The sequence below is a fragment of the Triturus cristatus genome, chromosome 3_2, assembly GCF_964204655.1.
Source record: "Triturus cristatus chromosome 3_2, aTriCri1.1, whole genome shotgun sequence".
NCBI lineage: Eukaryota > Metazoa > Chordata > Amphibia > Caudata > Salamandridae > Triturus > Triturus cristatus.
The window spans coordinates 979,546,611-979,561,949 of record NC_140584.1 but is presented as its reverse complement, the minus strand read 5'-3'; the positions used below and the strand labels follow the sequence as shown (position 1 = coordinate 979,561,949).

General features: G+C 45.3%; 1 protein-coding gene across 3 annotated transcripts in view; it reads left to right on the top strand.

Annotated features, from left to right (window-relative positions):
- The window catches only part of CAMKK1 (calcium/calmodulin dependent protein kinase kinase 1), a 1,170,789-nt gene that overhangs the window by 939,338 nt on the left and 216,112 nt on the right, over nt 1–15,339 (top strand). For all 3 annotated transcript variants that reach the window (XM_085649569.1, XM_085649570.1, XM_085649571.1), the window contains one exon: nt 6,797–6,925. In XM_085649569.1, the coding sequence (XP_085505695.1) occupies nt 6,797–6,925 (129 nt within the window). The remainder of the gene's footprint in view (nt 1–6,796; nt 6,926–15,339) is intronic.

Here is a 15,339-nt window from a genome sequence, read left to right as displayed (position 1 = left end):
AGGGAGAGGTTACACAGTTTGAGAAATCCCTCAGAAGGAACTGCCTAGAGATGAAGAATCTAGCAAGAAAAACACTACTGCGGCTGGCTAGGAAGGAGAGCTGGCTAAAGGTAAAAGCATCTGCAGACAATAGAGGAGACTGAGTTAAAAGGAGCCGAGACAATGAGGTCAGTAGCATAGCAGTTGAGACATCACAGATGGCAAAGGCAAGATAAGATAGCAGGGTAGTGGAAGCTCCGGGGCAGAGAAGTCATGGATTAAACACAACTGAGAAGTATAGCTGCCAGCTAGTATAAAGAACTTACAATATCCATTGTACATCCCGCATACCGAGGTCACACTAGACATCTTACTTGGCCTATGCCCCACCAGTGAAGTCTTAGGCACATAGAGAGTACCCAATCTGAAGAGTACTAACAGACTGAGAACAGTAATTGAGCATGCCGCTCCCTCGAGGTCAGTGCCTCTCGGCCACTAACAAACTGAATAATAATAATAATCTTTATTGGGCATATAAAAATAATACCATAAAAGATACATATTTTAAAAAACAACATCAAATCACGTAGTCTCCGGAGAGGTTTCCACATACAAGACAAGAACCAGATATGCACTAAAATAATCTACTAGTACTGTCCCAAATTCATCTCGGTTTCACACACCCCTCGTGGTTCTTAACTTTAAAGCAGATCTTAAAAAATTGGAAATACAAAAGAGTGTAAAAACATCTGTTGACAATTTTAAAAACAGCAGGGCTACTCGTGCTTATCTAAATCTAACTCTTCTTAAAAGGCCCTTCAGGAACATTTTTCTAGGATATGCATAAAACGGACAAAGTAGGATGAAATGTAGGGTATCCTGTGGAGACCTATTGTCGCAGACACAGGGTCCTCTATCTTCTATATTTACTATAAAACTCGCAGGATCGGCCAATAAATAATGAAATAAATTTAATCCAAAACGCGTAATTAAAAATCTGTCATATGAGCTGGTTATGAACGATAAGTATGGTTCTATCCTCTGCGTTGATTTGACTAATACATGTTCTCTCACCGTGGGCTTAGAGAGTTCTATAGCCTCATGTTGCACCGTAACATACTTAAAGTGCAGATCTCTGATGAGTGCCTTATCCTGGGATCTCACATTGTCAGGTTTTATAAACAATTCTACATGCCCTAGTCTAGATAAGGAGTTCTTCACATATTTTAACCAGGGAATTGTAAGCGCGTGATCAAGCGCAAGACAGTCCTGAATAACCATCCTACTGAAACCTGCCTCTTCGTTTAACCAAACTTTTGCCCAACATAATAACATAACATAACAACATAACTGCCACCATATCAGAAATATATTTGAGCCCCAGTTCTTCGTGAACAATATATGCAGGGGTGCTTTGAGGGACTTTCAGCGTACGCCTAAGATATTTATTCTCTTCCATTTGAAGTTTATTACCCTCAATAAAACCCAAAACCTCACTTCCATATAAAACCTTAGAACAACAGATAGAATTGTATAACTTTAAAATCGTTCCTGGGGTCCACCGTCCTAATCAATGTGCAAAACTAGCAATTGATCCTATTGACCCACGCAGGGCAAGACACTTCTCCTCTAATACATTTTTAAAAGTGCCCATCAAATAATATGCCCAAGTAGTTAAAGGCCGGCACTTTACCTAAAGTGTGTGTCCCTATTGTATAGTTGTAGGGTTAGCTTGGCTTCTTCCCGATTTCCATAATATATGATTTTGTGAGATTGGGTGACATGTCCAGATTGTTCATAAAAGGCATGAAGCCATCTATTAAGAGCTGCACACTCTTTGGCGTGCGGGCAAGAAGCACCGCATCGTCTGCGTAAAGCAGAACCAGAACCACTCTTGTGCCTATCCTCGGGATATCAGCTTGTAAAGAACTCAGGGCGGAATCAAGGCCACTGATGTATAAAGGAAACCGGAACGGCGCTAGTATACAGCCCTGTCTAACGCGACTTGAGCACTTAAAATGTTCTGTTACCTTCCCCTCCTGAGTATATCTGACTACCGCCGTGGTGTTAGAATGAAGTGACCTTAAAATATTGATTATTCCAGGGTCCACCCCCAACTCACCCAAAATTGTCCACAGTTTGCAACGATTCACTCGGTCAAAGGCTGTGGTAAGATCCATAAATGCTAAATACATCGACCCTGACTTGGCTACTGTGTATTTTGCGGTGATGAGATACAGATTAAGACACTGATCCGTGGTGGACTTCCCGGGGCGAAACCCATATTGGGCCTCCGTTATAATTTGATTGTCCTCTGCCCATTCCATCAGCCTGTTTAAAAGTGCCCGCCCCAAAACCTTCACTGCAACGTCAATAAGCGATATGGGACGATAACAGTGTGGAGTATCCCTATCACCTTTCTTAAAAATAGGCACAATAGTGGCAGTGGCTCAAGATGCTGGCATTACGGAGCTTACTGCCGCATTTAGTACCCTAGTTAAAAGCGGGGCCCAGACCTCTATATTACTGCAGAAGAGGTCTGGTGGAATCCCATCCGGTCTGGGCGCCTTGTTCCTTGTTAGGCCCTCAATACCTGCTCTCACCTCGTCCAAAAGAAATATAATAGGGGAAAGATTATGTAATGGGGTTGGGGTCTGCGGATCTTCCGGTATATCGGGCTGATTATACAAACTCTGAAAATGCTGCTTCCATTGATCTGGTAGGATATTTTTACTTATCCCAGGTCTATTCAAGTCATTAAAGCATGGGTTATTAATAACTTTCCAGAAGGGAGTAGAGTCCTTCAGCTCCGCTGCCTCTGTGAGCTCCTCCCATACATTCTGTTATAATTGAGCCTTCCTCTCCTTGACAGCTTGCTTATAGCTTATACGGCAGACCGCTACCCACTCCCTATCCCTCGGAGACTGCTTCAGAGCCACTTTTACCTCTCTTAAGGCCCGTAAACATTGGCTATCGAACCATCTTGGGGCTCCCAAGCTAGAGGGGTGAACAGGGACTCTCAGAAGACTATCCGCTGCCAGAGCGATGTTCCTGAAGGCATCTATTAATTTGACCCCTTGCACATCTGAATCTAGACATGTCCAAATATCCTGCTTAGCTCTATTAAACAGGGAAAAGTTAAAAGTGCTGGGATCAACCTGGGCCCAACGCAGCCTCCTGCCTTGATCCGTTGCCACAATCGTCGTACCCCCTGCTAATCTATGTGGAACTGTGGCGTGATGTGACATAAGCCAAACCTAAAATCAGAGGGTTATGGTCACTAAACCCACTACATAGAATGTTAAAAAAAGTTATATACCATATCAGAGTAATGGAAACAAAAATTTAATCGATAAACGACGAACATCCTCTCCCTTTAAAGGTCGGGTTAACCGAACTGCCCTGGCTGGTAATGATCTGATCCATCGTGTGGGTTAACCCATAGGTATTTAATATGTCACTCAATTCCCGCCCCTCCTGTGTATGCTCCAAGTGTGTTCCCTCTCTTAAAGTGCAAGACGACCAATTGCCCTGAGACACCCTCAAACTTGGGCACAGATGACAATTAAAATCATCCACCAGAAACAGTTGTGACTGTGCCAACCCTCTCTCTTGTGTATACTCCATCCGTGTATTTAATTCTTGGAGACTATTCGGGCCATGCAGTTGTGACCTTGCATTATAGAAATTTATTAAAACTAACCTGTACATGTTGACTGACTATGCACAATGGACCTTCAGAATCCTTACTCTCTTCACCCAACACACTGTTGTGTTTCCATTAATTTTCAATACATTCAATACTTATACCCTCGAAAATCTGTTTGCTGTTTGCTTATGCCTTCTGCATTGAGTGTGGGTCGCTCCTGGAAGGCGGGAGGCATAAAGACTTCATCTGCCTCATCTGTAGTTTACTGCTTGTGCATGAAAATGTTATCACTGAAAAGGAAGAAGAGGATTAGGGGATTTTCTCTTGAAGTTCTAAACTGGATGATACTTCAGTCAATCAATCAATAAACTTTATTCAGCTTATTTTACAGAGCCATAAAAGCACAATATGCATAAATACAATAAAAATGTAAAAACTGACAGTTCATTAAAAATAAAATCCGACATACACTATCACATCATTTTCTATTGCACATATCCATATCCTGGATTCCCCCATGGAACTTCTGATTCGTAAGGCATGCCGTAATGAAGATGAAAGACAGACACATATTGGAAGGGGATTGCAGTAGGTGCAAAATGGTTAAAGCCATTCTACAAGAATTTAAATCTGTTTTTTAAGGAGAGGTCTTGAGTATAGTGTCATAGGCGTTTTATAAAACCTGCTAAACAATGTAAAATCTAACATACCTTGAGATGAGGGATTATCACAGGGATATTTGGCTAAGGTCTTTGACCAAGCATTTCAGCATGGAAAAGTAACTAAGCGATAAACCATGTTAAATCTAAAACATATCTGCACTGGGTGTTCATTAGTTACCCCTCTCAGATGTCAAATCACTATATGCTTTAAAGCTCACTTCATGAGCAAAAAACGTTATGATCAATGATTAATTGACTCTCTTGCTCAAAAAACTGAATACACGTGTTTCGACCTTGCTGACATCTGATAGGGATTCTGGATAATCAAAGAAGCTTGGTCTATCAATCCAACAACATAAAGGGGTCTATTAGTATGGAGGGCGGACTCCAGTCCGCCCGCCACCCTAGCGGTGCAGGGACCGGCCGCCAGTTGTGCGGCGGTCCAGCACCGGCAATTAGAATGCCACTGTGTCGGTGGCATCCTCTATTCCCAGCATTGTGGCGGGCGGTGCTCACAGCACCGCCCGCCACAATGCTGGGAATGCACGTTGTGCATTGTCATGCACAAGGTGACAGGCACCGCGCGGTGCCTGCCACCTTGTCTGTGACAATGTAGGGGGGTACCATAGGTACCCCCCATGTGCACCCCCCACACCTCTCCAATACCCGAAAGCAAAATCTGCATGGCTTTACATGGCGGGGTCTCCGCCATGGAAAGCCCTGCACCACTGCCCATGCTAATATGGATGGCGGTGTCTAGCAGACACCGCCACCATACCCAGCCCCTTTTCCGCCCGGTCAACTGGCCGACCGGCGGAAAACCGGTGAATGGTCTTTCGGTCCGCCGGGGTCCCCCCCGCCATACTAATAAGGCAGGGGGAAATGGGTGGCTGGCGGGGTATGATGTAGGGCGGATTGTATACACACCATCTAGAGAACCATCAAACCAGTAATGTGGACCTTAGACTGAACAGGGGATTGCAAAGCTCCCTGAGGAATTGAGTGCAATTGAAACTTTCTGCCCAAATAAATATCTATCTTAAGATCTATAGAACACATTGGCACATATAAACCCTTAGGAGTCAGCGGGCAATAATCTGCACCTGTGCTTAATTCATGCCTTTGCCCACAGAGTACTGGGGACTGTAGCTCCAAGGGTCATTCTAGCAAGGAGAGAGCACTGGAAAGGGTAGGTGTAGAGTTTACCAAAGATCATAACCAGGGGTATTCGCTAATCCAAATGAATTGTGTAGTATTTAGTTCTGCTGTTTAATTAAAATACTTCTTTTAATCACAAGACAAGACGAGTACTGGGCAGGACATTAATAGCCTTATTACGATTACAGCGGTCCATAGGACTGCCATACTCACGCTGGCGGTCCGACCACTGCAAAACTGCGGGCCTGCCCATAGTATTATGAGTGTGGCGGTCAGACCGCCACAGGTCTCCTGCGTCCGCTGGGGATCCAGGATCCTGCTGCGGTCGCACAGCGGTCAGAAGCAGGAATATGCTGGCGGTGCTGCTGCAGCACTGCTGAGCATATTTTAAGTTGCCTGTCCACCGCTCTTTTCATGACAGTAAGCCAGTCATGGAAAGGGTGGCGGAGAGGCAACTAAGGGGGTCCTATCAGAACCCTGTGCCTCTCTTGGGCCTGGGGGTGCATACACTGAAGCACATGTTGTGCCCCCTGGAATTACACCCCTGCTCCTGATGGTGTGGCATGCATGAAACACAATGCAGGAATGTGCTGCAGGCGCCTACATGGCAGCGGGCTGCATGTTAGGCTTTCTTATGAGCCTAACATGGCTTTGGTGGTCCTCCTGTTGACGATGCAGTGGGGGCGCCGTAGGCGGACCGCCAAGCTTGTCCTAAGTTATTGTTTCTGTTTTTTTGTTGAGATCTGAGTTCTTGCCTTCCTCCCTGAGAAGCCTTTGGCTGCTCACCCTTGCTACCCTGAAAGTGCAGAAAGGGTTATGTCTGGCTCAGGTTTCAGAGTCATAGTAGGAAGGGCCCAAGGATACAATGGCAAACAACATAAGTCACCATGGTTGGGGCCCAGTAGCCTCTGTCTGCCCTGCCCTGTGATCCAAAAACTGGGTCTCACAACTTCTGTTAAAAAATGCATTGAGCTCAAACATGAAATACATTGATATATTAGTTTATAACCATCCTTTCGTTAATTTGGTAAATTATAGGGTACACACAAAAGGTGCTGTAGCAAACATCACTGATAATTTTTCCAAGCATCTTTTGCATGAAACCATGAACCTGCGAGTAACCATTGTGATAATGTAATTGAATTATGAGAAAAGCATTATGAAAAATAAAATGCATTTCACCATTTTGACTGTGGCATGGGGAGTGTCTGTGTATCCTGAAATGCTTTGCATCAGCGCATAATGTAAAGAGTTAGTACATTTGGAAAATAAAATGTCTTGACCAATCTCTTGAGCAAAAATATATCAGTGAATGATGAAGAGTCCTGCCTCCTTCCCTTTCCTTAAGCTGCATCCCTGGGTGACGAGGTATGGAGAGGACCCACTGCCTCTGGAAGAAGAGCATTGCACGGTCGTGGAAGTCACAGAGGAGGAGGTGCAGAACTCCGTCAAGTTGATCCCAAGCTTGACTGCTGTGGTAAGGGTCATGGACGTTCTTCTTTCAAATTTAATGATCTTGCTCTTCTGAGCTAATGTGTAATGTTTCTTTCTAATAGAAGAAATCTCTGAGAGTCTGAAAATCAAAGAGGAAAAGTATTTAATTTCGACATAAGTATGTTTAAAGCAATGCCCATATATGTGTATTGATTGTAATGTTATGGTGCCATTGACTACTTGTGGTTGGACTAATGCATATATTTTATCTCCATGTTATATGATGCTATTTTATCTTATGTTGTGTCCCATTAGGCTACACATTTGAAGCACATTTCTTCACGACTCCCAATACTCGCTACATTATTCGACTACAGCACTGACATCAGGCACAGCGTAACGTAACACGCTCATTAATAAGCATTCATCAACCTAAATGGACATGAAGACCTTGGTAAAGCTGTCGGGATCTTATCTCACCCACTCAGACATAAGCACACACTGGACAGGAATAAAATCCTCCAAGTCAAGGAAGATCTAGCACTGTCAATCAGTGGTCCTTCACACTAAATAGCCTGGGCTTGAACATCCAGTATACAAGATAATAATGAATCACTCACAACATGCCGGCACAACAATCCATGGCCACTCTGACTCAAAGACAGCAAAAATGCCCAATGTACACACCAGACTGAGCACAGAGCTGGTTTTTGCTATCATCCATTTGTACCGAAATTGACATTATTGCATTTCCGATCACCCATTTACACAGGAAGTGATATAACTGCTTTCCCACCAAAACCTCCTTTACAAGAGTAAGCCAAGCAAGAGGTCTTAATTTCCTATCATCCATCTGCAAAGGAAGAGACATCAATAGTTTCCCACAATCTTTAAAAGAAGACCATGCAAGAGGACATCATGTCCCAGAATGAAACTACACTCCAACCACCACCCCCTGCACTCCTGCACCCTCCCAGGACTTACTTATAAGTGGCTATAGAGCAGACACACACAGCAAGTGCACTGCTGATGTGCTAAAGATAAGTTCTCTGAACCAAGCATCAGGAACCCTGGTGCTCCACCTACCCACAAGCTATCCTCCCATGCTGGACCGTGCTCTTAACCTCGCTAGATGCTCGACACACTGTTGCCGCACAGAATCATACAACATGGAGAGGTCATTAATATGCTCCTCCTGTATGTTTCTCATACACTATCCCATACCCTTCACCCACCACTCCTGCACCAACAGCACCCAGGATCCCACTCGCTCAGTGCTCATGCACATGCTCACACAGACCAAGCACCATCCACTCAACACTCCACAGGCATGCTTTTCAGCAGCTGCTCGCTTACCAAGCACACCAAAGAGTTATGAGACCTATTGTTCCCTCACAGGAACAATGCTAAACCGAACATTGCTACGGAGATCCCCGCTGACTATAAGATCACCAGCCAAGTTCTTCAGCACAAAGTCACCATCTTATACAAAGATACCATCAGCTGCATCAGCTACACTGACGTAATCACTATCTACATGAAACACCTCACGTTCAAGATAGGCATCACAGCCAACTTCTTCCTGGGCGGAACCCTCATATAGAGACCAACAGGACCCCACACTAATTTCGCCATCAACATCAAGGACTTTGTGGCATTCCTCTTCATCTATGTCAACACCTTCAGCCTCCTCAGAAGCCTTAAATTTCTCCTACAAGACTGCACGGTCCCAAACTTTAGCCATTATAGAAAACCTGGAAGCCTCTGCCTTACCCAGCATGTTACCTGACTCACCCACACCTCCAGATACCTATTGGACCTGATTTTCTCCTCAGTCAGAAACATCACAGTCAATAAGCCAGCAACTATGACCTGGACAGGCCACGCCCTCATCAGTTTCAGCATACCCACCCAACATACCCACAGACCTACTACCACCAGATCTGCCTACCACTGCTTGAAAAGAATCACAGAAGAGGACTGGGCTTCGGCCTTCAAGAACCTCAACAGCTGGATCACTGCATGCGCCAACAACCAATGGCGGCTCCTCTGCTAAGGCAGAGGAGCGTCACCCCACTCACTGCTTTGCAGCAATGAAAGAGAGAGGAAAAATAAAATGATAATTGCTTGTATTATTATCATTTTATTTGTTCCTGCTGCGGTAGCATGGGGGTGGGGTGGGGCTGTTATGCTCACAGGGCAGGGGAGGAGTGGTGAGCACACTGAAGTGTGCTTGACGCTTTGGCTTGCCGTCTTGGGCCAGCCAAACAGTCATGCTCACTTAGCATATTCTTTACCCAGGCTGCAGTACCTGTCTGAGCGCGAACTACAATGCTCAGACCAACCACAATGCTGCATTGCAGTGTTGTGATTGGCTCAAGGGAGCCTAACTGCTTCCTGTTCGGCGGACGTGAAGGAGAGACGACGTGCGACAGAGCAGTGAGGAGGTAGATGTCTTTTTCTTTTTTTACACCCCCCTCGTGCTTCTGCACCCCAGATCCGTGCCGGCCGCGACTAACAACAACCTGGCTTGACTCAAGTACAATGAACGGCAAGAGCCTGACAACAGGTCAGCTGGTACATAGAGGAAAGAAAGGATGATTAAACGCCACTGCAAGCAACCGGAGCACAAATGGGGAACAAATTAAGACCCCCATGAATAAAGACATCTTCAAATCCATCCTTACAAGCTTCCACCAGCAGATTCAGAACACTAAGCGCACACCTCTTACAGACCGCATCTACACGGACACAAACAGCAGCAAGGAAATCTTCACCATCAGCAAAGATTTTGCCATGCCTCCTGCTGCCTTCAGCAACATCTCCCCTCACAAGACCTCTGCAACAAGCTCTCTGAATTCTTATGTAACTTTTTCTCTATAAATGGCAACTTCAACCCACAACTGGACCTTGTAACCATCGCAGCTCAACTTTCCACCAGGCCAAAGAACACATTCTGACCTCATGGTTTGCTATCACCACTGTTGAAACCGCTGCTACCATGCACCCATCCACACAGGTGCCCCATCTGATCCTTGCCCCACCTCGTCTTCACCAAAGTACTCCTACTGATCAGTGAGCACCAACACCCATCTTCAATGCCTCCATTGACTCAGTCCCTTTCCTGTACACCTAAAAGCATGTCACTGTCATGCCCCTACTCACAAAACCATTGGCTGACCCAGCCACACTTTCCAAATACAGACCCATCTCCTTCCTACAGCACCCAGCCAAGGTAGGAGAAGCTAATCAGCGGATGCCTCAGCAACCACCTCAGCAACCTCCAGCTCCTCAATGACACGCAGTATGGATTCAGGACCAACCACACTACCGAACAAACACACACCGCCACTGTAGACTACATCTGCATGATCCTTTACAGAGGAGATATGTCTGCCAACATTCTCCTAGACCTTTCTATAGCATTTGACATTGTCTCATATCACTTCCTCATCAGGCTCCAGCACAAAATTGGCATTCAAAGGCCCACTCGCCGCTGAATCTGCTCATTCTTAACGCATAGAACACAAGCTGTCACCCTGGAACCAAACTCATACACTCGTCTGCTAAGTGTCTCAAGGTTCATCACCCAGCCCCACCCTCTTCCAAGCATAAACAATCTCTATGGCCACTGTCATCCAGGCACACTACATCAATATCCTCTCCTACGCCGACAACATGCAGCTCATACTCTCTCTTTCTCTCGGACACGACCCAAAACAAGAAACAAGTTCACTGCCTGCATGACCAAAGTTGCTAATTGAATGAAATCCAACTATCTTAACCTCAACACTGACAAGACAGAAGTAGTGGTCCCAATCCAGGAACCTCGCAATCATCAGCGACAGCAAACAGGACAGGACCGCACAAGTCACGCCGTCACTGTATGCTAAAGAACTTAAAATGATCCCAAGTGACACCAGATAAAATGTCACTCACGCTCTGGTCACCAGCAAGCTGGACTATGGGAGCACCTTATAAGCTGGAATTACCAAGCAACTCACCAGAAGACTACAAACCATTCAGAACTCATCCTCAACCTCCTGCACAAACTCACATCACACCACACATCAGCGAGCTCCCCTGGCTCCCGATACACAAATATGTTCATTTCAAACTCCTCACATACACACATTCAAGGCATTACACAACTTAGGCTCCTCCGACCTGAATACTTGCATCTCCTCTCACCAAACACCTAGATACCTCTGCAATGCAGGATCTTGCTCGCACACATACTACGCATACACATAACCAGATCAAAAAGACGGGTGTTCTTACATCTTGCATAAGGCGTGGAACCAACTGCTAGTCCACATCGGAGCCTCCTCCTCTTAATAAATTTCACAAGAAGCGGAAGACCGGGCCTTTCAATTAGCAACCTACCCTAGGTAAGGCTAGGCACTCACACCTACTCAGCACCAAAATACCCTTGCGGGTGATGGTGAGCTTTACAAATGCACATAACATAAAAGAGGCTACTTGATTTCGCATAAGTGCCGTTCAAAGCCAGTAAATTAACACAATATTGTCTCACGTTCTGATATGTTGCTACACATTTTATAGATGCAGTGCTGCATAGGGTCAAAGGACCGCTTCAGAGCACTGAGGCACCAAAATGGTCTCTAATGTAAAGACGATGGTTAGAGTGGAGGTTGATCATAAATGCAGAACAGTTCACACCATGCTCAGTCCAGATGCTTTATAGACCAGTTCATTCTTTTCTAGTTTTATCTGAGGTTTGCTGTTTCAGGAAGGCGTCTAGGGCTGTTTGTCCAGAGGGTGCATGGTCTGGCAGTTAAAACTGGACTGCTTCGTTTGAGGCAGTTTGGATTCATTGATGTATTTTTAGGTCCCACGTTAGCCACGACGTTGTATTATACATGTTTATAGCATATTTCAGCCAACCCACTTTATCCACTGATCTGTTGTTGTCATTCACATTTTTCTTCTGCCCACTACAGTAAACAGCATGGGGCAGTGGGTGCCTTCAGTGCCAGGTACTAGTATGGCAATGTATGATTTTGAAAACCAAACATATATTTTTGCTGTTAGCGGAATAGCCAGCTACCTCAACAGTAAAGCTTTACAAAAAGTGTGACAAAACAAGCACTGGCAAAGCCAAAAGCATTGTTCCCAACAACGGACCTTTTTGCTTTGCCAGGACTTACTTTGTATGTCACCAGACTGTTGGCTAAGAGCTAGTTTACAGCCCTGTAACTATAGAGGGCGGTCTTGTGCCTGGCTTGGGCCAAAGACGTGGCTGTGGCTCAGCTCAGGGGCTGCTGTGCCACTGTATGAGCAGGGCAGGCATAAAACACAATGCATGTGTTTTCTACTTATATAGAACTTGCAGTTTTAATTAAATTAATAACAAAAACGTGAAAATAAGTCTAGCAGACATAGATGTTTGCTCAGCTTGAGCATTTGCTGTTAGGCCCAAGCCAGACCCGTGACTTTCCTTATGGATTTCGTGACTTATCCACTCTTAAAAGGAACAATATCTGGTTTCAGACCCATCAAGAAGTCTCTCCTGTAGTATTTGGGATACTGCATGTCATGTGGAAGATTCATACATCATGCTTTGGGTGATGACTTGAGTGCACTTGCTGGTGGAAGCCTGTCTTTTCAGGAGAGGTGTCCTGCTACTGTGCTGATGTGATGCCAAGCACTCTGAAGACATGTCTCGTCCTCAGGGCTCTGTTAAAGGCTGGAGTGTTGCACACCTTCTTTGGGTCTGGACCCAATATTGGCAACCTTCTAATAAGGCGTAAACTGCAAGTGAAGCTACATGTGCAGTACAAGAACACTATGGGCCCGATTCACAGAACTAACTTAAGACAAAATCCTAAACTTACTACTTTTGGTATTCACAGAAGTTAGGATTTTGTCTTAAGTCTGCCTTAAGTCTGTCTTAAGTTTGTCTTAAGACACACTTAAGACAAAATCCTAACATCTGTGAATACCAAAAGTAGTAAGTTTAGGATTTTGTCTTAAGTTAGTTCTGTGAATGTGCGGGGGCTTAACAAAAACTAGGGGACCCTCAGTGAAGCATATGGAGGTCCCCCACACTCAGGTAGACTTTCATAGATAAATAGGAGCATTGAAAAATAAATGCAGCCTGTGCATAGTAAAATTGACCTGTGGGAGCCCGCACCGCAGGGGATCTGAGGCCCTGTGTTACCCCCTGTGCACTTGCTCCAGTGCGGTGCTGCTGTGTATATGTGTGTGGATCATTATATAACATAAACCGGGATGTAAATAAATCAAAGGAGTGCTGCAGAAGAGAGTGAAAGGGCCCCCTGGGCACGGACGGCTTCACCTTTGAGACGTCCGGGTCGACAGCAAAAGCCATGCTGAGGCTCCCTGGTGCAGAACCAGACACAGTGAGTGTACCCATGCAGCCTGCTGTGCCCCAGGGAGATCCCGCTCCCACACCCTGGGTCAGTGAGCACTGAGTGCTGGGTATATCAGTTACAAGTGCAATCCCCAAACTCCATGTGATGGAGGACAGACACAAGACAATAGGGGGCTCTACCCAATGTGCGGCAGAAATGTGTCTATTGGGCCTATATCTCCGTCCCAAAAATTGCACGGCACAGACTAAATTCGTAGATCTGGCACTGCTCCTTGTGAAACGTCAAATAATGAAAAGGTGGAAGTACTCATACCCCCCAAATATCTCAGCCTGTCAAGAAGAAGTTATAAAATGGGGAACAGAAGAGAGCAAAGCACGCCACAGAGAAAAACACAGAAGCCTATGAAAGAAACCAATAGCGTTGGGCTGGGACACTCTCATTGAAGCTTTCAAAACTCTGCACCTACCAGCCACGTGACCATCCACACTTTTATCCCCAATATTTGCTTAACAATACATTTGGCTTCTAGTAGGGACCGGAGAATTAGTACGGTAATGCATAGATGAATAGTTAAACGGCTAGAGACATATGAATGCCCCAATACCAAACAACCTTCCCCCCTATATGCCAGGAGTCATGCCCCTGGGCGTCCATGTGGAACGCACCAAATCAGAGACCAGGCAAACTGCGGTCATAAACCGCATATGCGGCACACTGCCTTGATGCTGGGCTATTCTACGTTCATCATTATAATAACATTATCCAGCAGGACATGCACCTCTCACCGGGGCCCTCTGTAGTGAGTGAAGAAACGACACCCTGTCGTAAACTAAATGATACTACCACAAGGTACGTGTTCTGTTACCCTTTGCAGTGGGAACTATGAATGCTTTGAACTGCACAGGTCCTACTAACTGCCAACCACTGTGGATGCTGGGGGTCTATAGTAGCAGGTAGGTTTGAGGCCCGCAGTCTCCATTGGCTGCAGTACGTCTTTTGAGGTGCTCATTGATAAGTAGTGTTGGCGCACTAGACACAGCTATGCAGCATTTGCATATCGATGCATACGAAGATCCTGCATCAGACCTCCAGATGACTTGCTATAAAGAGCAAGTACATTGGAGAACAGCACTGACCCCTGAGGGACCCCACAAGGCACGTGGCAGGGTCCAGCTCGAGAATGACCCTCTTAGACAGCAATCCTTGATTGTCCATTTGCAAGAAATGAGGAGTTTTAACTTGAATGTTGCCCTCAATGGCCTTGCTGTTCTTCTGAATGCTGATAAAAATACATTTTACCAGGAACAATGATTCCAGAGGTCTCATATGAAGGTTCATTTACTATAGGACTCCCATTGGATCAGCCCTGTAGTCCCTCCTAGAAAAGTCTACTTTCAGTAGTGTCTGTAATAATCTAGCCTTGACTTATTATTATAAAGCAAATATCTTGCATGAAACTGTTAGTTCAATTAGCAGGCTTAGAAATGTATGGAGTAGTAAATTGCTAGTTCTGATGATATCCTGTTGCATTTTTTATTTTATTTATCTGTTGATAAAATGTGTATTATATTATACAATGCTCAGATGGTTCCTCTCTTGATTTTGACACTAAAACAATCTAAACACATTAAGAATATAAGAGCAGGGCAAAGGTTTTCTAATAGGCATAACTTGTTTCTGTGTTTGTGCGGTTACCATATACAGTACCTGGGCCCTTATACATAGGGCACACTTTTCCTGTTTGCACCTTTAAATAGGGGCAGTGCGCCCTATTACAGAGAATGCGTTGCCCTCATGGCATCCACAAACTCGTGCCGCCCTGGGGGCAGTGCATTCAAGTGAAATATGGAGCGACTGCTTTCAGTGGCGGCTGCCTCTGAACGGGGGTAGTGGGGAGGGGATAGGGGGTCGGGATGAAAAAAATAAAAATAAACTAATATGCTTTGCCACCTCTTCTGCCGCATGCCTCTCCTCCGTCTCCTTGTCTTCTTCTCTGCTGCTGCCTGCATACTGCACCGGAAGCACCCAGGCTTCCGACTCTGCCAGCCAATCATGACGCTGCAGGAGCAGCATCGTGATTGGTCTGCGCAGCCATTTT